At 38.4% G+C, this 23,033-nt stretch overlaps 1 protein-coding gene across 10 annotated transcripts in view; it reads left to right on the forward strand.

The window, feature by feature from the left end:
* The window catches only part of THOC2 (THO complex subunit 2), a 130,099-nt gene that overhangs the window by 48,080 nt on the left and 58,986 nt on the right, over positions 1 to 23,033 (forward strand). For 9 of the 10 annotated variants that reach the window (XM_008019484.3, XM_073013418.1, XM_073013420.1 and 6 more), the window contains exons 9-12: positions 11,331 to 11,423; positions 14,739 to 14,894; positions 15,773 to 15,945; positions 17,199 to 17,394. In XM_008019484.3, the coding sequence (XP_008017675.1) occupies positions 11,331 to 11,423; positions 14,739 to 14,894; positions 15,773 to 15,945; positions 17,199 to 17,394 (618 nt within the window). Of the gene's footprint in view, positions 1 to 11,330; positions 11,424 to 14,562; positions 14,582 to 14,738; positions 14,895 to 15,772; positions 15,946 to 17,198; positions 17,395 to 23,033 lie in introns of those variants that run through there. The other variant, XM_073013424.1, reaches the window with a different exon arrangement.

Below are 23,033 nucleotides of genomic sequence, written 5' to 3' on the forward strand. Positions count from 1 at the left end.
ATTCTTAAATGATATAGTACCTACTGCCTTTGCTCATCTTTTATCTTCTATGATCTGGGATGCTGCAGCAGACAGAAGAGAAAGCAGACAAGAGTTTAAAAGCGTATAGCTTTTCAATACCAAACAAGAGACATGGTAGGGTTTTTGGGCAGGAGCACAATACCTTTGTTCAAAAATGAGCAGTGGAGGCTGGGTGCAGTGGCTTGTGCCTGTAATCCCAGCACTTTGGGAGGCTGAGGCAGGCAGATCACCTGAGGACAGGAGTTTGAGACCAGCCTGGCCAACATGACAAAAACCTGCCTCTGCTAAAAATATAAAAAAAAAATTAGCTGGGCGTGGTGGCGGGTGCCTGTAATCCCAGCTACTCTGGAGGCTGAGGCAGGAGAATCTCTTGAACCTGGGAGGCGGAGCTTGCCATGAGCCGAGATCATGCCACTGCACTCCAGCCTGGGCAATAAAAGCAAAACTCCGTCTCAGAATGTCCACTGTTGGTATTGTGAAAGAGATTCAAGCATTCTATCAGATTTTAAGAGCCACCATGATTGCTTTGGGCTTGAGTACATGAAGCCAACTGCTTTAGTGACAGGTTGGCTGAAATTTAACTTGTGCATGATTAATTAAAATATAAATTAGGGCTTTGGAGACTGTAGGTTTGAGAGCATATGACAGTGAATAATGATGACCTACTACATAATATCAAGTTAGTTGAATGTAAGTTTTAGAATTAAAATCTTTTTGTATAAAAACATTCCTTATAAATAATATAACTTTTTTGAGCTGAATTAAAATATACCCGGGGGGGTTGACAGTATTTGAATAATCCTTTTTTTTTTTTTTTGTAGACAGTGACCATTTTTCTTATATAAGAAATGCTCAGTCAAGAAATACTTAATTTAGAAATAACTTGTTCTTGGAATGACTAACCCTCATATTGCTCTATGTAATACCATCCCTTTGTTTCTATTGTTAGAACTGTCTTATGGGCCGGGCGTGGTGGCTCATGCCTGTAATCCCAGCATTTTGGGAGGGCAAGGCAGGTGGATCACCTGAGGTCAGGAGTTTGAGACCAGCCTGAACAACATGGAGAAACCCCGTCTCTACTAAAAATGCAAAATTAGCCGGGCGTGGTGGTGCATGCCTGTAATCCCAGCTACTTGCGAAGCTGAGGCAGGAGAATTGCTTGAACCTAGGAGGTGGAGGTAGTGGTGAGCCGAGATCGCGCCATTGCACTCCAGCCTGGGCAACAAGAGCGAAACTCTGTCTTTAAAAAAAAAAAAAAGTCTTGTCATTGTGAGAATCTGCATTCTTAAGGGCCACAGAGGGTAGGGGAAGAAATGTCAGATATTTTTGAAAAGTTGTGGCCTTGAAGGTAAAGTAAGGAAAGCTGTGAAAATCAGGAACTGCTTAGGTGATGTAACCTTGAGAGTTGGCTCCCAAGCATGTATGGCCAATCTGTGTATTGGTCCCTGGTGTAATTCCACCATCCCCCTTTCCCATCACTACCTGAAAATGTTCACAATCCCTTTCTCCAACTCATATTTTGACCAGCTGGGTCTTATTTGGATTAATAGGCTTCTTTTTTTCCCCTTAATGCTAGTATTATACTATGGTATCAACGACAGTGAGAGGTTGAGCATCCCAAATCCACAAAGCTCCAAAATCCAAAACTTTTTGAGCACTGAATGATGTTCAAAGGAGATGATTGGAGCATTTTGGATTTTGGGTTTTCAGATTTGGGATGCTTAACCAGTATGCAAATATTCCAAAATCTGAAAAAAAAAAAAAAAATTCCCAAATCTAAAACACTTCTGGTCCCAGGCATTTTAGATGAGGGATACTCCACTTGTATAGTAGAGGACTTGGGGACAGCATGAGAGACAGCACAGGAAGGGAGTACAAGAAAGTGTGAAGGTACCAGAAGACAAACTTGTCTGGATTGTCGTTACAGGAAAGGAGGAGGAGGTGATAGGTCTCATCTGTATTGCCCTTTGATTTCTGGATTCAAAACACAGTAACAGTAATGGTAGTACCATGGTTCAGCCCTATTATACATACCCAAATTCATTCATTTAAGAAATAGAGATTGAGCATCTATATTTGTGCAAGGTAGTATACTAGGTACTAAGGCTTCATCTGTAAACAGAAATTCTTTTTTGATGTTTACATTCTGAGTAAATTATATGTTAGAAAATAATTAATGAGATGGGGAAAAATAGAGAGCAAGATAAGATCAGGAGTGTTAGGTTGCAATTTTAACTAGAATAGTGAGAATACTCATTGAAAAGGTGAGATTTAAGCAAAGACATGAAGGATATGAGGATGTAAACTGTGTAGATGTCTGAGGAAGAGCCTCTAGGCTAAGGGAACAGTCACTGCAGTGGCCCTAAAGTGTCAGCATGCCTGACGTGTTGAAGAAAAGTAAGGAGGTCAGTGTGGTTGTATCAGAGTGATTGAGTAGAACAGTAGGAGATGAGGTCAGAGATGCGGGGGATGAGATCACAGAGTCAGTGCAAGGTTTTTGATTTTGATACTGTGTGAAGCCAGTGGAGGGTTTTGAGTAGGGTAGTGATGTGATCTAACTTAGCTTTACATTTTGTTTCTCTCTTATTTTATTGTGAACATTTTCAAATGTAGAAAAGAGTGAATAGTATAATGAATACTTATAACCCCATTATTTACAATTGAGTTTATTAACATGTTGCCATATTAAAAATTTTAATTTATGTTACAAATATCATGAAAGCTTCTTCCTAAATACTATAGTTTACAGTTTTTAAAAGGAAGGGCATTTTCCTTTATTTTCTTTTTTGAGATGGAGTTTTGCTCCTGTTGCCCAGGCTGGAGCGCAATGGTGTGATCTCAGCTCACTGCAACCTCCGTCTCCTGGGCTTAAGCGATTCTCCTGACCCAGCCTCCTGAGTAGCTGGGATTACAGGCGCCTGCCACCATGCCTGGCTAATTTTGTGTTTTTAGTAGAGATGGGGTTTCTCCACATTGGTCAGGCTGGTCTCGAACTCCTGACCTCAGGTGATCCTCCAGGATCAATTTTATAACATAACTAGATTACTGTCATATAATAAACCTAGACTGTATTCATATTTTCCAAATTGTCCCCAAAATGCATTTTACAACTGGTCTGTTCAAATGATGATCTAATCAAAGACCACATGTTGTATTTGATTGTCAAGATTCTCCTTCTCTTTTAATTTAGAATAGTTCCCCACCTTCTCCATTTTTTCATGGCGTCGACTTATTGATGAGACCATTCCTAGAAGACCTCATCTTTTGGATTTATCTAATTGCTTTTTCATCTTATTTTTTCTTTATTTCCTCTATTTGTTATATACTTGGAGTGAGGTCTAAAGACTTGATTATGTTCAGGTAAAATATTTAATGGCAAAAATACTTTATAGATTGTGATATTATGTAACATCTAATGTTTGACTGTCTTTAAATGGTTCAGTAAGTTTGTGACAGTCTGATCCCTCAGTTATACAATGGCACCCCCCTACCCCCCACCCCCCACCCCCACCATCTTTCCCTTCAATAACAAATTATCTGCAGGTTGATACTTTGGCAACCTGGGAGTATCCAGTTTCTCATCAACTTTACGTTAAATGGTTTAGAATCCATGGATGACCTTTGCTTGAGCCAGCTTTCCCTTTAGGGTTTCCAAATTGATGATTTACTAATTTTATCATGCCCTATATATTTATTAGCTGTCATTCTTCTAATAAAGAAGAGTTTCCCTTCCTAACTCAGGCTGTTTGCTTTCCTTGAAATACAGTTCCTACTGGAAAGGCAGGACAAATGATGAATATGTTCCCACTAATTGCGAGCTATCAGAGTAAGGAGTTTCTTTAATAGCAACCTCCAATGGTGACGTGAGTCGGGTGTGTGTGTGTGTCTGTGATGAGAGAGAGAGAGAGAGAGACAGAGAGAGAAAGTGTGTGTGTGTGTGTGTGTGTGTGTGTGTGTGTGATTACTTAGATTTTCAGCGGATCAGTCTGTGTGGCAGCAGTGGATATCAATGAGATTCTGAATGTATTTGAAGGTAAAGCAATAGTGTTTGCTGATGGATTGGATACAGGATGTGAGAAAGTAGAGTTAAGGACTATGCTGAAGTTTTTTGGACTGAGCAGTTAAAAAGATAGTGTTGTCACCAACTTAGGGAAAATTTCAGGTGGATTGGGTTTGGAGTGTTGGGAGTGAGAATTAGGAATTCACTTTGTGCATGTTAAGTTTGAGATGTCTCTTCGACATCCAAGTGTAGATAATCAATATATGGATCTGAGTAAATAATTGGATATATGGACCTGGTGTTCAAGAGAATAGACTGGGCCAGAAATAGAAACGTGGGTATCAAAAGCATGTAGATGCTATTTAAAGATATGACATTGGATGAAATCACTAAGGGTTGTATACTGAGAGGCAAGAGAAGAGAGCCAAGGACTAAGTCTTGGGGCACTCCAGTGTTAAGGGTCTAGGAGAAGACGAGGAACCAGCAAATAATGTAGATGATGAACAACTTGTAAATTAGGAGGAAAACAGAGAATGTGACATTTTGGAAGCTAAATAGAGGAAGGAATGATTAACTGTCAAATGCCTCTGACAGGTCATTGAAGGACTGAAAATTGACCGTTGGAGGGAGGTCAAAACTAGCAGTTTTGGTGGAATTGGGTGATATTAAGAGATAATGGGAAGAGTAGAATTGGAGACATTGACAATTGACAACTTTATCAAGCAGTTGCTACAAAGGGGTACAGACCAAATGGGATGGTAGATGGAAAGGGAGTGGACTTGAGAGATTTTTTAAGATGGGAGAGAGAACGCGTTTGTATGCTGATGGGTACGACTGAGTGGAAAGGGGAGAGCTGGTGATACAGGGGAGAGAGTTGAGAATTATTTGGAGCGGTGTTCTTGAGGATAGAGAAAATGGAGTTTGGTGCTTAAGTGGGTGGATTAACATTTTATAGGAGGATAGAGAGTTTATCATAAGAGGTATAAAGGCAATATATGTAGGTATAGTTGGGTAGGTGTGATTGGGAGTTTGTAGAAGTCCAATTGATCTAATTTTCTTACTGAGAGCAAGGACATCAGCTGTGAGGATGAGAGAGGAGGTATTGGAGGTTAGGAGAGGAGGTAGGGAAGTACAGTTATGTGCTGCACAATGATGTTTCGGTCAACAATGGACCACATATATGACAGTGGTTGCGTTAAGATTATAATGAAACAGGAACACATAGCTGAAGAAGAGGCCCACGAAAAGGAAACTACAGGAGAACATCCCCCAAGAAAATTCACAGTAAAGGGTTTAGCAGAAGCTTTTCAGCAAGCTCCTTAAAAAATTTGAAAACATGGGCCGGCCACGGTAGCTCACGCCTGTAATACCAGCAATTTGGGAAGCTGAGGCGGGTGGATCACTTGAGGTCAGCAGTTCGAGACCAGCCTGGCCAACGTGGTGAAACCCCGTCTCTACCAAAAACAGAAAAATTAGCCAGGCATGGTGGTGCACACCTGTAATCCTGGCTACTAGGGTGGCTGAGGCAGGAGAATCACTTGAACCCGAGAGGTGGAGATTGCAGTGAGCCAAGATCATGCCACTGCACTGCAGCCTGGGTGACAGAGCAAGACTCAATCTCAAAAAAAAAAAAAAAAAAAATTGAAAACATGGACCCCAACACTGACCAAGGTTTTTATTAATAGAGAGGAATGTACATGGTGCATTATCTACTTACAAGCAAATCTGTGACAGGCAAACCATCATGGCATGGACATATTTCTGAAAAGAGTGACACCTCCTCAAGAAGAGCCTCAGGTCCTTCAGGAGGTATTCCAGGTATTCCAGAAGAAGACATTGTTATCATAGATGACCGCTTCATGAGTGGTATTGCCCCTAAACATCTTCTAGTGGGAAAAGATGTGGAGATGGAAGACAGTGATATTGATGATTCTGATCCTGTGTAGGGCCTAGGCTCATGTGTGTGTTTGTGTCTTAGTTTTTAACAAAAATGTTTAAAGAGCTTAAATCTTTTTTTTTTTTTGAGATGGAGTTTTGTTCTCCTTGCCCATGCTGGAGTGCAATGGCGCAATCTCGGCCTCACTACAGCCTCCGCCTCCCGAATTCAAGCCATTCTCCTGCCTCAGCCTCCCAAGTAGCTGGGATTACAGGCGCCTGCCACTAAGTGTGGCTAATTTTTTGTATTTTTAGTGGAGATGGGGTTTCACTATGTTGGTCAGGCTGGTCTTGAACTCCTGACCTCAGGTGATCCACCTTCCTCGGCCTCCCAAAGTGCTGGGATTACAGGTGCGAGCCACCGCACCTGGCCAACAAGTCTTAAAAATACAAAAAAGCTTATAGAATAAGGACATAAAGAAAAAAAATTTTTGTACAGCTGTACAAAGTGTTTTAAGCTAAGCGTTATTACAAAAAAGTCAAAAAGTTAATATTAAAAAGCTTATAAGGTAAAAAAGTTACAGTAAGCTAAGCTTAATTTATTTTAATTTATTGAAGAAAGAAATATTAAAAAAATTTTAACCTAAATATATAGTGTTTATAAAATATAGTGTTAGTAGTGTCCAGCAATGTCTTAGACCTTCATATTCACTCTCTAACTTACCCAGAGCAACTTCTGGTCCTTCACGCTCTATTCTTGGTGGGTGTCCTACACAGGTGTACCATTTTAAATCTTTTATACTTGCTACATAATATTAAATATGTCCAGTTTTTTTTTGAGGTGGAGTCTCCCTCTGTCACCCAGGAGACCCTAAGCTTTCTCTTCTGGGTCTGAGTAGGCAGGAAGTGAAGACCAAGGCAGAGCTGTGAATGGTCTGGCCAAACTTTGAGGAGTCTTCTAATGCACTCTCTTTTCCCATTTATTTTTGCTCCAGGTCTTTAAAAAAACTGTCAATATACTAGTTGGTCACTAAGCTGACAGAACATAGATTCAAGTGGCCACACGTGATGAAGAATACAGACTTTACAAAAAGGGTTTATAAAAGTCACTAAGCACACACACACAACAATAAATCCACAATAAGCAGCATCAACCAACCTCTGGGCATTTGGGGGTGGATAATAATCTGATCTCCATACTTGCTACATAATATTAAGTATGTCCAGTTTTTGTTTAGAGACGGAGTCTCCCTCTGTCACCCAGGGTGAAGTGCAGTGGCACAATCTTGGCTCACTGCAACCTCTGTCTCCTGGGTTCAAGTGATTCTCCTGCCTCAACCTCCTGAGTACAACTGGGACTACAGGTGCACACCACCATGCCTGACTGATTTTTGTCTTTATGGTAAAGACGGTTTCACCATGTTGGCCAGGCTGGTTTTGAACTCCTGACCTCAATTGATCCGCCTGCCCCGGTCTCCCAAAGTGCTGGAATTATTACAGGTGTGAGTCACTGTGCCCGGCCTAGATAAGGAATTTAAATCAATAGTCTTAAAATACTTTATGAGCTAAAGGAAACCAGGAGTGTGCTGTCTCACCAAATAAATAGAGAACATCCATAAAGAGATACAAAATTATGAAAAGGAACCAAATAAATTCCGGAGTTGAAAAGTACAATAACTGAAATAAAAAATTCACTGTAGAGGTTCAACAGTAGATTTGAGCAGGCAGAAGAAGCCAAGCCAAAGAAAGAACACTGTAAGTAACTCTAGGTAAAATATAAAAGCCAGTATTATTACATTTGTGATTTGTAACTCCTTTTTTTCCTATATGACTTAAAAGACAAATACATAAAATAATAATTATGAATCTTTAAAAAAATAATTTAAACTTTTATTTTAGACTCAGGGTACATGTGCAGATTTGTTACCTGGGTATATTGTGTGATGCTGAGGTTTGGGGTACAATTCATCCCATCACCCAGGTTATAAATCTGTCAAATGGCATACTATAAAAATGTAATTTGTGACTAACAATAGATGGGGAGGGGCAGAGATGTATAGGTGCAGAGGTTTTGTACACTATTGAAGTGAAGTTGGTATTAATTCAAACTAGGTTGTTTTAAGTTTAAAATGTTAATTATTATACCTAAAGGAACCACTAAGAAAATAATTTAAACAGAAAAGAGAAGAAGGGGATCAGAATGGTGCACACACACAAATCAAACAAAAAAGGCAGTGATAGAGGAAATGAGGAACAAAAATATGACAGAAAACAGCTAGCAAAATGATAAAGTTCATCCTTATCTATAGTTATTTTGAATGTAAATGGATTAAACTCACTAATTAACAGGCAAGAGTTTGGCAGAATGTATAAAAAATCATGATCCAGCTATGTACTGTGTATGAGGAACTTGCTTTAGATTTAGAGATACAAATAGCTTGAAACTGAAAGTGTGGAAACATACTTTGTGCAAGCATTATGCTGGAGAGATCTGGGGTGGCTATACTAATATCAAAGTAGACTTTAAGACAATAAGTTTTTACAAGAGACAATGAAGGACATAATGATAAAATGGATAACCCATTGAGAAGATATAACAGTTATAAACATACATGTACCAAACAACAGAGCCCCAGAGTATTTGAAGCAAACATTGGCAGACTTGAAGGAAACATAGTTCTGTAATTATTGGACATTTCCATACCTTACTTTCATTAATGGTTAGAACAACTAACCATTACTTGACAAAAGATGAGTAAGAAAATAGAAGACTTGAACAACGTTATAAACCAATTAGACTTTTTATATATATAGAACATTACACCCAACAACAGAATCTACATTCTTCTCAAGGCACATGGAACATTCTTTAGAATAGACCATATATTAGGCCACAAAACAAGTCTCGGTTGAAATCATACAAAATATCATCTCTGACCACAACAGATTGAAACTAGATTGCAACAATAGTGAGGGAGTAGTGAGTGATATGAAATTCAAAGCTGGGAGGATAGAGGGAGAATAGCCTGGAAGCAACAATAAAAAGCAAAAAGAAAACTGCCACATCACCTCTAGGCCTGGTAGTGTGAGGTGTCTGAGGAAAACAGCTACCATTTAACTGGGTTACAATGGCAGTGCTGTTCTCAGGGTGAACCAGGTTCTGTGTGAGCACCATGGTGAAAAGAACCCTTAGATGAGAGGTTTGGATATAGGGAATTTTGCTGAGGATGGATCATAAATTCCATATGATTCTGTGGAAGGATTTCAAGGATGTGGAAAGGTATGATGGGACAGAACAGGGATTGTGCATAACAGTATGTGGATGAGAGTGTGGGGCATATTGTGGTGATTTATTTAAACAAGAATGAAGGGAGTAATGAACATGGCTCTGGTACATTCAAGTCAGGTAGTGGAGGAGAGGTTGTCGATAAGGTAAATAAGCTTTTGTGAGTTTGCTTTGAAACCCTGGCAACAATTGTTTTTTTTTTGTTTTTTTTTTGAGATGGAGTCTCGCTCTGTCGCCCAGGCTGGAGTGCAGTGGCCGGATCTCAGCTCATTGCAAGCTCCGCCTCCTGGGTTCACGCCATTCTCCTGCCTCAGCCTCCCAAGTAGCTGGGACTACAGGCGCCTGCCACCACGCCCGGCTAGTTTTTTGTATTTTTTAGTAGAGACGGGGTTTCACCGTGTTAGCCAGGATGGTCTCGATCTCCTGACCTCGTGATCCACCCGTCTCGGCCTCCCAAAGTGCTGGGATTACAGGCTTGAGCCACCGCGCCCGGCCTAACAATTGGTTTTTTTGGGAAAATGTTTTGATACTAAATAACCATTTATAAACATTTATTTTCATATGTTTTAAAAAGTTGTTTGAGATGGAGTCTCTCTTTGTCACCCAGGCTGGAGTGCAGTGGCATGATCTTGGCTCAGTGCAACCTCCGCCTCCTGGGCTGAAGTGATTCTCCTGCCTCAGCCTCCCAAGTAACTGGTATTATAGGTGGCCGCCACCACGCCCGGCTAATTTTTGTATGTTTAGTAGAGACGAGGTTTCATTGTGTTGTCCGGGTTGGTCTGAAACTCCTGACTTCAGGTGATCTGCCCACCTTGGCCTCGCAAAGTGTTGGGATTACAGGCGTGAGCTGCTGTGCCTGGCCTGCAAACAAATTAGAATTAGGAAACTATTGTTACATTGAAGACATCTCATCTGTTTTTTAAAAATAGAGTGAAACAATGCCTTCTATAAATGATAAACATTAGTTTGGTTAGCTTTGTATTTTATTTGCATAATATCACAATTGTGGGAAGAACCTTACATACAAAGGTCTCATTTTCAGTATTGAGTATAAAAAGAACATAGTGTATTGTTATTATTTGCTTTTTATTTATATTTGGCCAGTTAGTTATTGCCAGTTATTCTCACGTCACTGTTCCATTCATCTGACCTCAGCAGTATGCAAATTAGATTTGAAAATTCATAGCATTCAAAGATTCTTATGTTTCTATGTAGGATCCTCATGGCTAGCCTGGAATTGACTTTGACATTCTGTACTTTAAAACATCGATTTATTCATCTGTAATATTTATGTACACCTGTTTTGTGGGGAACATCAACTGACAGCCAGATATACTTAGTATAAAACCCAAGAAATAAAATTAAAGGAAGAAAAATATAAAGCAAACGCTGATGGTTCTTCTGCACTTGTCAGTTTGTGTATCTGCGTCTCCACTAAGAACTAATTTGAAAAAGCAAGTTAAGAAAACACACATGTATCAGCCAGGCATGGTGGCTCATGCCTGTAATCTCATCACTTTGGGAGGCTGAGGTGGGAGGATCACTAGAGCCCAGGAGTTAGAGATCAGCCTGAGCGACGTAGTGAGACCCCATCTCTATTAAAAAAAAAAAAAAAGTCGAGTGTAGGGGCATGTACCTGTAGTTCCAGCTACTCAGGAGGCTGAGATGGGAGGATCGCTTGAGCCTGGGAGGTCAGGGCTGCAGTGAGCCGTGATCATGCCACTGCACTCCAGACTGGGTGACAGAGTGAGACCCTGTATCAAAAAAAACCCCTAAAACCAAAAAACACACACAGAACAGAAAAGAAAACACACATATAAACAGAACTGCAGACTAAATCTTGTGCATTATAAAATATCACTCTATTCAGTTGTGAGATTTTATTTAAATGTTAACCTGCACTGTAAATTGTGTCCATTTTTGAAATTACTTTCCTTGTGTTCTTCAGAAGATGTTCCAATGTGAAAAGGGATGTTGGCATAATAATCCTTGTATTGAATTCAAATGTTTGGTAAGATAAGGAAGAGCAGTGAAGCACTTTCTTGGCCTAGAGTATTTGATCTAATTGTTCTTAATTATTGGTAGGTGAAGGATGTTGCTTTAATTGTCCTTTCTGCACTAAGTGGAAACTTTTTTTTATATTTCTAGGAACCAAATGGCGAGACACCATCATCTTTATACAGAGTTGCAGCAGTACTTCTGCAATTTAATCTTATTGATTTAGATGATCTTTATGTACATGTAAGTTAAGTGGGCTGCTAAGAATATTTGGTTGTCTGTCCCAAGGGTAGGGAAGAGGAGTAGGTAGCCACATAGCACCCCCAGGATTGGGTTGGTTCTAGGTTCTCAAGTCTTACTCTTTGAAGCCTCAATACATTGTTGCTTTTTGTTTATTTTATAAAGTGAATGAATTTAGTTCTTTGGCAGTCTATGAAAATTACATACCTTTTTGGTCACCTTTACGGAGTTTGAGTTTGGATATGAAGTTCAAGTTCTTAACTGTCATCAAGGCATAGCTCATGGGGAGAGAGGCCAAGTTCTAACCAATGTGGTTTTTTAATCCTTTTTATTATCTACAAATGATGAGAAATACAGAGTTACCTATATACTGCTTCTTTCTCTCTAAACTGTTAATTTTAGGCATTCAGGATGAATGGGGAACTTCATTAGTGTATTTTTATGTTTAGTATATTTAAAAAATATTTTTCTTGTGTTATTCGTGTGCACTAAATGACTACTATTATGCTTTTATTGCTGGACCCAGGATGTAGAAGAGTTCATGATTGTGGCAGTTGATCTCTAGTTTAACAAAAATTTAGCCATCAGTTTGAAAATCTAGGCTAATAGTGTATAAATTCCTCTTCTATTAGGTTTTGCATTAGGATATCTATTATTTTAAATATGTCCAAAGGTGATATCATCTTCACTGCTTTTGAAATCACTTTATTTACATCATTGCCTATTATTGTATACTGTGGCTACAGAGTTGAGTAAAACTTGGTCTCTACCTTGGAAGCAGTCATAGTCTAGCAAAGGAAAAAAAAATTTTGCATTATTTAATAGGTACTCTATTGGAGATATTCACAAAGCTCAGAATAGATAGTGACCGTATCTGTCTTGGGGGGCTTTTGGAAGACTTTCCCAAACTAGTGATGTTGAACTGGGATCTTGATAGACAAGTAGGGTCATCTAGGCTGAAATGGTAGAAAACTTTGTAAGTAGAATTAACTGAGTATAAAGACATGAGTTGTTGTTGTTGTTTTTTTGAGACAGAATCTCACTGTTACCCAGGCTGGAGTGCAGTGGTGCGATCTCAGCTCACTACAACCTCCGCCTCCTGGTTCAAGCGATTCTCCTGCCTCAGCCTCCCAAGTAGCTGGGATTACAGGTGCACGCCACCATGCCCAAGTAATTTTTGTATTTTTAGTAGAGATGGGGTTTCACCGTGTTGGCCAGGCTGGTCTTGAACTCCTGACCTCAGGTGATCTGTCTGCCTCAGCCTCCCAAAGTGCTGGGATTACAGGCATGAGCCACCATGCCCAGCCAAGGCAGGAGATTTGAAAGGGCTTTTTTATCCCTTTATGGGACTGTCAGAAAGCTCAGAGTGGTTGGAGCCTAGGGTGATATATAGGGGAAATGAGGATGGAATAGAGAAGAGCTAAACTGCTAAGGGCTTAAGTGACATAGTAAAGAATCTGGATTTTTCTGTTGGGAGTGGAGAACCATTTAGTATTTAAAGGAGAGATGTGATGTAGAAACTGAGAATATGGAAAATTGGACAGAAAAGGGAGAATTTAAAAACCTAGGTATGACTTTACAGGGAAGTATAGACTGGCATATGTGGAAAGTACAAATTGATGATAGATTTATTACTCATTATGATTGCATTTAACAGTAAATGTAAGCAGACTAAGTGGTCCTGTTAATATTCAAAGATTGTCAAATGGAATTAAAAATGAGTTTATTATTTTTATGAGAAACAGCTTAAACCTAAGGATAATGAAATGTTGATAGTAAAAGGATGAGAAAATATATCAGCAAACTTATTATTGTTGGACAAAATAGACTTTTTGGCAGAAGGAGATAAAGAGGGCTACTTCATAATAACAAGATTGTGCTCACTAGGAAGATAAAAACAGTTCTAACTTTACATGTATCTAATGACATATTCTCAAAATACACAGAAATAAAAGTTGAGAGAACTATAAGAAGAAACAGTTTGCCCATTAGAGGGAGTTCTAATTGTCTGAGTAAAAGGTAAGGACCTATGGCCGGGCGCGGTGGCTCACGCTTGTAATCCCAGCACTTTGGGAGGCCAAGGCGGGCAGATCACCTGAGGTCAGGAGTTGAAGACCAGCCTGACCAACATGCTGAAATCCCATCTCTACTAAAAGTACAAAATTACCCGGGGGTGGTGGCCCATGCCTGTAATCCCAGCTACTCGAGAGGCTGAGACAGAATTGCTTGAACCTGGGAGGTGGAGGTTGCGGTGAGCTGAGATCGTGCCATTTCACTCCAGCCTGGGCAACAAGAGCGAAACTGTCTCAAAAAAAAAATAAATAAATAAAATAAAATAAAACAAGAGGACCTGTGCCAGGTGTATAAGTACAGCAATAAAAATGTGTTTGATTGCCAGGGGAGAACATACAGAATGAGAAAAAGTCTTGCTTACTTCCTTGCACCAGTCCATAGTGACTTTTCTCTCTCCTTCCTTTTTTTTTGATTAATGGAATGGAATCTATAATGTTTAATATTTCATTATTATTTTCATTTACTGTTTATGTTAAACCTAATTAATGAAATAGATTATGCATTTTTAGGGGGCAGGAACATTTCTTTTATAGCTTATAGTGACTAGCAGAAACTACTAAGTAATGGTTTGTTGCCTGAATTTTTCTTTGTGTTAGGGTTATTTTATAAATGTCTACATTAATCATCTTTCACTCATACAAGGTGACTGTACTTGAGATACTTGAGCCTTTTTCGTAATAGAGGGTTGACTATGCACATAGTACTTTTCCTTTTGCAATAAACTAGTAACTGGCTTGTGACTTAAGTTAAATAAGCTTCTAGAAGAAGTGAGATGTCAAGTTACTAATAATTTTTCTACCTAAAATTTTTCATTTAGATGATTTAAATTTATCCCTTCGTGTTATTCAGTAGCTCACCTTTCCTGTATTGGATCCATATTGCAATGCTTTATTTAATTTGGAGTTTAGCCTTTAATGGGGAAATTTTGTAATGTTTTTAATGGAACTGCTATATATTTTCTTGGGTAAACTAATAAATTCAATGGAAAACATCACTGTTGTGGTATTATATTACTTTAGGGACTCTATCAGACAGAAGATGTGAAACTTTGAGCTGCGACTTGATTTTAAAAGGGGTACAGAATTCAGGTACTTAATTCTGTCAAATTATAAGAAAATAACTGGAATTTACTTAGAAGGCAAATGGTCATGAATAAGTTAGACTTCTTATTTTTAGTTTTATCAATTGAGAATAGTGTTTGCTTTTTATGTGAACAGGTATGAAATTTTAATGTACCATTTTTAGCTTCTTCCAGCTGATAATTGCATTATGGATGAACACAAACGAGAAATTGCAGAAGCTAAGCAAATTGTCAGAAAGCTTACGATGGTTGTGTTGTCTTCTGAAAAAATGGATGAGCGAGAGAAAGAAAAGGAAAAAGAAGAGGAGAAAGTAGAGAAGGTATGTAATTCATTCTAGTAAGATTAAGTGTCTTCTGGATTTTGAATTATGAAATTTAACTTCTAAATAGTCATTTATGGAAAAATAATTTCTTAGTTTTCATTTTGCTGAAACCTCATTTTCTGGATCATTTGCTCCAGTGGTTTTATTTTTAATCTGAATGGCTCCTTTTTAAGAGAAGCTGTCATAGTTTTTTCTTGTATAAATTTCAAAATGTTTTCTAAGTAAAATCACAAGAGGTATTGACTTTAATTGTCCTCTGTGTATTAGTGGCCCTCAAATCCTAAAGGGATTCTCATAGATGATGAATTCTGGTTTCCTGTGGCATGACATAACATTAAGTAGAACTTAATTCCAAGTCTATAAACTGTAATGCCTGTGTCTGTTTTTTTTTTAAATTAATTTATTATTATTTTTGAGACAGGGTCTCACTCTTTCACCCAGGCTGGAGTTCAGTGACATGATTACAGCTCATTGCAGTCTTCTGCTTCCTAGACTCAAGTAATTCTCCCACCTTAGCCTCCTGAGTAGCTGGGACTACAGGCATGCACCACCACACCTGGCTAATTTTTGTATTTTTTGTAGAGATGGGATTTTGCCATGTTGCCCAGGCTTGTCTCAAACTTCTGAGCTCAAGTGATCTGCCCACCTCAACCTCCCAAGTTCCTGGGACTATAGGTGTGAGCTGCTGCGCCTGGCCCTGATGTTTTTTCAATAGCTAAAAATTTTGATTGTACTTTCAGGAATATATTGTTTAATTTCCCATGAATAACAAATATTTTTGATGTGTTGCTTAGGTCAATTTTTTAAGTGATGCAGTATTAAGATTTCTTGATGTCTGTATCCTGAGTATCTTAGTTTTGACTATTCATTTTTAGCCACCTGATAACCAAAAACTTGGCTTGTTGGAAGCCTTATTAAAGATCGGTGATTGGCAACATGCACAGAACATTATGGATCAGATGCCTCCATACTATGCAGCTTCACACAAGCTAATAGCCCTTGCTATTTGCAAGCTCATTCATATAACTATTGAGCCTCTCTACCGAAGGTATGTATCTGTATACTTTACTAATCATTGAGGTAGAAATAGCTTAGGACTACAACAAATTCTGTATTTATCTTATCTCCTCAAACCAAGCATGTATTATAGTACCTTTTATCAAAAGATAAGAACTATTCACAGAGTGTATCAGTCTAATATATATTAATCAGTGACTTGTCTTCTAACGTCTACACCAGGGGTTCTAGAATGTGTGCTGCAGTGTAGTCTAAAAACTACAAGTTAGACTTCTAGGTTAGGTTTGTTCCATTGAGAGTTGAAACCCCATTCTTCTGGTTTTGACTTTTCCTCCTCTCAGTGGTTGGGAGGGGCAAAGAAGAATTCCTGAAGTTTTTTCTTAGTGTAATTTTTCTCTATCCTGGCTGAGTGGCTCTGAGTGAGGACATTGCCTTTCTGATTCCCTTACCTTTCCTGGCATATAGGTTGCTGTTCTGGAAATTACTAGTGCAGCCTCTCTTATCATCCCTGGTTACTATGTCGTCTAGTCCTTTAGCTTTCTGCCTACTTGCAGGATACTTAGGAGCAGTATTGATAGCAGCTCTGGCTACAGCCCCATAGATCAGAGCCTGCCTCAAAAGCCTCAGCCTTGTGACTTTTGTGTAGCTGCTGGTTGCTGCCGTCAGTGTCACCTCATGGGCCGTGGACCATGCAGGCTTCTTAGAGAGTGACCCCTGTGACTCCACAGTGGGACACCTGCTGAGCAGGTGGGAACTCTGGGTGTGATCTCCTGAAGTGACCCTCTTTAATTACGTGACTCACTTTCCCTACCACCACATTCTACATACTCTAGGTTGTGGAATCCAGATTGAGAAATGTCAGTTGACTTGAATCAGTGTTGTTATATCCATGTTTTTCTGTTTCATCTTCCAGTGTATCTTAGGTCCATCCCTTGTTCCCCATTCCCATATCCAAGTTCACGATACTGGCCAAGTTTAAAAACAGATTCAGTTGGTGTATGTTAGATGTTCCTTGAAATCCGCATTTCTCTGATTAAGCAGTTAATTTGGAACATTCTCCTCTGAGCTCTGATTTTTTTTTTTTCTCTAATGACTGTTGTTTTTATGTGTTTCTACCAGTTGAGAATTATCTGGCACAATTGAAATGTAGAAAGCAAATATGAGCAAGAAAACATTTCGCTGATTAAGATAACTTTGTTAACTTAAAATGATAGATATTGTAGTGTGTGTGTATAGTTATATTATATATATGTATTTATTTATTTATTTTACTTTTAAAAATAGAGTTGGTGTTCCTAAAGGTGCTAAAGGCTCACCTGTTAATGCTTTGCAAAACAAGAGGGCACCAAAACAAGCTGAGAGCTTTGAAGATTTGAGGAGAGACGTGTTCAATATGTTCTGTTACCTTGGTCCTCACCTTTCTCACGATCCCATTTTATTTGCAAAAGTGGTGCGCATAGGCAAGTCATTTATGAAGGAGGTAAGTAAGATTTTTCTTACAAACCTAAATTTTGAAATGAAAATGTTCTGAGTGTACTTGTGTTATGAGTATCTTTAGAAATAAAAATATGAACCTCAGTTAATAAAGGGTTATGTTGAGTGAGGTTTGTGGAAAATTCCAGTGTGTCCTAACCATATACAGTCACGTGTTGCTTAATGACAGGTGAGAAATGCATCATTAGGTGATTCGTCATTGTGCAAACGTCAGAGAGTGTACTTCTACAAGCCTAGATGGTGTGACCTACTACATAACCTAGGCTATATGGTATGGCCTGTTACTTCTAGGCTACAAATCTGTACAGAATGTTACCATACAGAATACTATGGGCAGTTGTAATACACTGTTAAGTATTTGTGTATCTGAACTTATCTAAACATATAAAAGGTAATACCTTGCACTAAGTTGTTAGGACAACCATGATATCACTAGGCAATAGGAATTTTTTAGCTCTAGTATAGTATTATATGACCCTGGTCATATATGTGGTCCATCAACCGAAACATTGTTAAATGGTGCATAACTGTATATATTAATATAACCCAAATCTAGCTAGATTATTAGTTAAGTCCCTCACATGGGAAAATATACTTCAGACAAGTGGCCGCTTTTTGAATTCCCTTACAATTAGTGGTTACCTTGCATTCTTTTCCTCTGCTTACCATCTAGTCATTTTCTTGAGTGTAGTTTTCAATCATTGCTGGTATGTGTAAGAAGTCTTTTCAGCCTCAGACTGTTGAGGACCCCCCTTTTTTTTTTAGTAAGATTTTTATTGAAATAAAACATACATATGGAAAAATACAGCTCAGTGACTTTCTCTAAACTAAGCACCCATGTGTCCACTACCCAAATCAAAAAATAGAATAGTACCTGCAACCTAGAGTCTTTCTCATACTCCATTCTAGTTATTATCCTAACGTAAACATTTATGCTTTTTTAAAAAATCAACTTTGAGGTATAATTTAAATACAGTAAACTTCTACAATTTTAAGTGTACAATTCGATGAGTTTTGACAAATGCATACAGTTGTATGTTCACCACTACAATCATGATATAGAAGTTCCCTCCTTCCATTGCTGTTCCTGGCAACCTCTGATAGGCTTTCCATCACTATAGTTTTGCTTTTTCTACTCTTAATTAATAAATGGAGTCATATGGCATATACTCTTCTCTGTCTAGTTTCTTCCACTTAGGCTTTCTCTGTCTAGTTTCTTCCACTTAGGCTTCCACAAGTTGCATGTGTCAGTAGTTTCCTTTATTGCTGAGTGATACTTTATTACATAGACATACTGGAGTGTAGCCACCAGTTGATGGGCATTTGGGTTGTTTCTACTTGGAGGCTATTGTAGCACTGCTTTCAATATTCTTGCACAAGCCTTTTGGGAGGCATGTGTTTTTGTGTCTCTAGGAGTGGGATTGATGGGTCATATGAGTAAGTATATGTTTAATTTCATAAAAAATTACCAAACTGTTTCAAAGTGTCTGTACCATTTTGCATTCCTAAGAGCTATTGTATGAGACTTCTAATTGTTCCACATTCCCACCAACACCTGGTGTTGTCACTTTTTTAAATTTTAGTCATTCTAGTGGGTATGTAGTGGTGTCTCGCTGAACTTTTAATTTCGTTCCGGTGACTAGGGATGTTGATCATCTTTTCATGTGCTTATTTGCCATTTATAGTTATCTTTAGTGAAATGTCTGTTCATGTCTCTTGCACATTTTTAAGTTGGATTGTCTTTTTATTATTGAGTTGTAAGAGTTCTTTATTCTGGATGCAAGGCCTTACCAGACATGTGATATTTGGAAATATTTTTCTTAGTCTGATTTGCCTTTTCATTTTGTTAACTATTTTTTAACAGCAAAAAAATTTTAACGTTTGATTAATTCCAATTTAGTAGTATTTTTCTTTTATGGTTTGCTTTTCATGCTCTAAGAAATCTTTGCCCAGCCCAAGGTTTTAAAGCTGAAAAGAATTATACATAGTTTCTTTAAAGTTGTGAAACATGACAACTGAAAAAACATCTAGACATTGTTAAAAAGCACAAATGCAGGGTGTCTTCAGTGGTGATTATATCTAATTTGAATTTTCGACAACAGTAACTGTATAGAAATACTAACGGCTATTGTATATTAATTTCTTGACATCTGAAATATTTGACTTGCCTTTTTATACTTAGCTGGTAGTTTTTTTTGTTTGTTTTTGAGATAGGGTTGCACTTTGTCATGAAGGCTGGAGTGTAAGTGGCACCACCATGGCTCACTGCAGCCTTGATCTCTCACGCTGAAGGGATCTTCCTGCCTCAGCAGCCCAAGTAGCTGGGACCACAGGTGCATGCTGCCATGCCTGGCTAATTTTTTTTAATATTTGTAGAGACAAAGTCTCTCTATGTTGCCTAGGGAGGTTGTTTTTAGTGCCCACAAATTTAAATTATGTAAAGGTACTCTAAAGAAATCTGTTAAGTAGTTAATTATTACTGTATATATTGCTTATTATGTAATATTCATATGAAATGAAAGTATATCATTTCTAAATGTTGGGAACATTCTAAGTCCTCTGTTCTAGCTATTTTGAAATATACAATACATTGTTAACTGTAGTCACCCTACTCTGCTATTGAACATGGGAATTCACTCCGTCGATCTAACTGCATATTTGTACCTATTAATCAACGTCTGTTTATTCCCCCTCACCCCCAGCCTCTGTTATCTGTCATTCTAGCCCCTCCCTCCATGAGACCACTTTTTTTTTGTTTTGTTTTGTTTTTGAGATGGAGTTTTGCTCTTATCGCCCAGGCTGGAGTGCAGTGGTGCGATCTTGGCTCACTGCAACCTCCGCCTCCTGGGTTCAAGTAATTTTCCTGCTTCAGCCTCCCGAGTAGCTGGGATTACAGGTGCCCGCCACCAAGCCCAACTAGTTTTTGTATTTTTAGTAAAGATGAGGTTTCACCATTTTTGCCAGGCTGGTCTCAAACTCCCGACCTCAGGTGATCTGACCTTCTCAGCATCCCAAAATGCTGGGATTACAGGTGTGAATCACTGTGCCCAGTCATGAGACCACTTTTTTAGCTTTCACATGAGTGAAAACATATGATGTTTGTCTTCCTGTGCCTGGCTTATTTCACTTAACATAAAGACCTCTAGTTCCATCCACATTGCTGCAAATGATATGATTTCATTCTTTTTTTAATGGCTGAATAGTATTCCATTGTGTATATATACACCACATTTTATTCATTCATCAATTGATGGGCACTTAATAGGTTGATTCCATAACTTTACTGTTGTGAGTAGTATTGCAGTAAACATGAGGGTACAGGTATCCTTTTGATATATTGATTACTTTTCCTTTTGATAAATACCTGGTAATGGGATTGCTTGTAACAAATTATCACATGTACCCCACAAATATGTACAAATATTTGTACCAATAAAATTAAAGAAATTTAGGAAGTATAGTAATGTTTCACTCTTGATTTTTATTGTCTGAAAAGGGTGATTCATGTTAGCTAGTGCCTGCTCAAGAAACAGAAGGGCTATATTTTTTCCAGTGCATCATATCAGATGCACATGAAGTTACTTTGTTCCATTGCTAGTGATGTTAACTTTATCATTTGGTTAAGGTGATCTCTGCCAGGTTTCTCCACTATACAGTTACTATTTTTTCCCTTTGTTATTAAGATACGTCTTGCGGGAAGATATAATACTTTGAGACTATATAAACAGCCTGTTTCTCCTCATACTTTCACCTACCTAATGCTGCTCTTTTTACTTGAAAATCTTAATGTTCAGGTCTCTTGTTCTGAAATTCTTTGTTTGGTTACAAGTATGAAACTTGTGAGCAGGGGACCAAACCTCCGACTCATGGAAGTCCTGTACATAACGATATACAATATTATTACCAAGATACACACTTGGTAGAGCTGTCACACATCCCCTCTTGCCTTCTCCATTGCATTCATCCTGTATTCTGCCCTAGTTGTGCCAGGTTCCTGCATTAACTCCAGTCTATTCTTGCAGAGATGAAGGGCAGAAGGGAAGAGAAAAATGTTAATTTTGACCATAGAGACCAGTGTAAGAAGAAATCTGCATTTTCTCATTACTAAGTTTGTGATGGCAAAGTGAATATTTACAGTTATCTGAGTTAGAATTTTGATCTATTCTTACCCATAAAAGATTTTGCTGTGACAAATCTTTTGTTCTGCGTTTAAAAGGGTTTTGTTGTCTAGCTTGGAATTCAAGCAGGATTTTTAAGATTGCTTCTAAAGGGTGAATATGACCTTAGTTCCAAATAATTTATTTACAATTACACTTCTTTAACAAATCTCATTTATAAGCTTAGGGTTGCTTTTATATACAAATTATACATATTTTTAAAAAGAGGCTTATATACTTATACCGGATATCACTTAACAGAATTATCTTCTAGCCCTATAGTTATTTGTAATTTATTTCTCTGATTATGTGTATATATGTTTCTTAAATTTGAGGTATGTAGTATATAGGACTAACTCCTAGTACAGTGATTCTCAAGCTTCAGCATACGTCGTAATCATCCAGAGGGCTTGTTTTTGTTTGTTTGTTTGTTTGTTTTGAGACATTCCAGCTCTGTCACCAGGCTGGAATGTGGTGGCACAACCTCGGCTCACTACAACCTCCACCTCCTGGGTTCAAGCTGTTCTTCTGCCTTAGCCTCCCAAGTAGGTGGGACTACAGGCATGTGCCACCACACCCAGCTAATTTTTGTACTTTAGGACGGGGTTTCACCATGTTGGCCAGAATGGTCTCGATCTCTTGACCTCGTGATCCGCCTGCCTCGGCCTCCCAAAGTGCTGGGATTACAGGCGTGAGCCACTGCGCCCAGCCGAGGACTTATTAAAATAGATTGTTGGGCCCCATCCTTGGAGTTTTTGATTCAGTAGGTCTTGAGATGAGACCTTAGAATTTGCATTTCTAGTAAGTTCTTCTGTGATGTTGATGCTCCCGGCCCAAAGACCAAACTTTGAGGATTCTTGTTCTAGGCTTAAGCTGTGGAGGAGTTTGGTGGCTCTAGAATTGTTTCATATAAAATGACACATTTTGCTATAATAACATTTTCTTTAATTGTAGAGCACTAACATGCTCATCTGACATACTCAAATGTTTTTGATAGCACCTATACACTTTTTAGACTTTATTTTTTAGAGCAATTTTAAGTTCACAGCAAAATCCAGAGGAAGGCAGAGAGATTTGCTATATGCCACCTGTCCCCATATGTGCATAGCCGCCCTTGTAATCAACATCTCCCACCAGAGTGGTACATTTGTTACAGGGATGAACCCACATTGACACATCAAAGTCCATAGTTTACATCAGGATTTGCTTTGTGTTGTACATACTAGGGATCTCGTCAAATGTATAGAATATTATCACTGCCCTAAAAAATCCTCTGTGCTCTGCTCATTTATCCCTCTCTCCCCACAACCCCTGGCAACCACTGGGCTTTTCATTGTCTGCATGGTTTTGCCTTTTTCAGAAAGGCATATAGTTGGAATCATACGGTATGTAGCCTTTTCAGATTGTTTTCTTTCACTTAGTAAAATTATACACATTTAGGTTTCCTCTATGTCTTTTCGTGGCTTGA

This window comes from Chlorocebus sabaeus, chromosome X, assembly GCF_047675955.1.
Source record: "Chlorocebus sabaeus isolate Y175 chromosome X, mChlSab1.0.hap1, whole genome shotgun sequence".
NCBI lineage: Eukaryota > Metazoa > Chordata > Mammalia > Primates > Cercopithecidae > Chlorocebus > Chlorocebus sabaeus.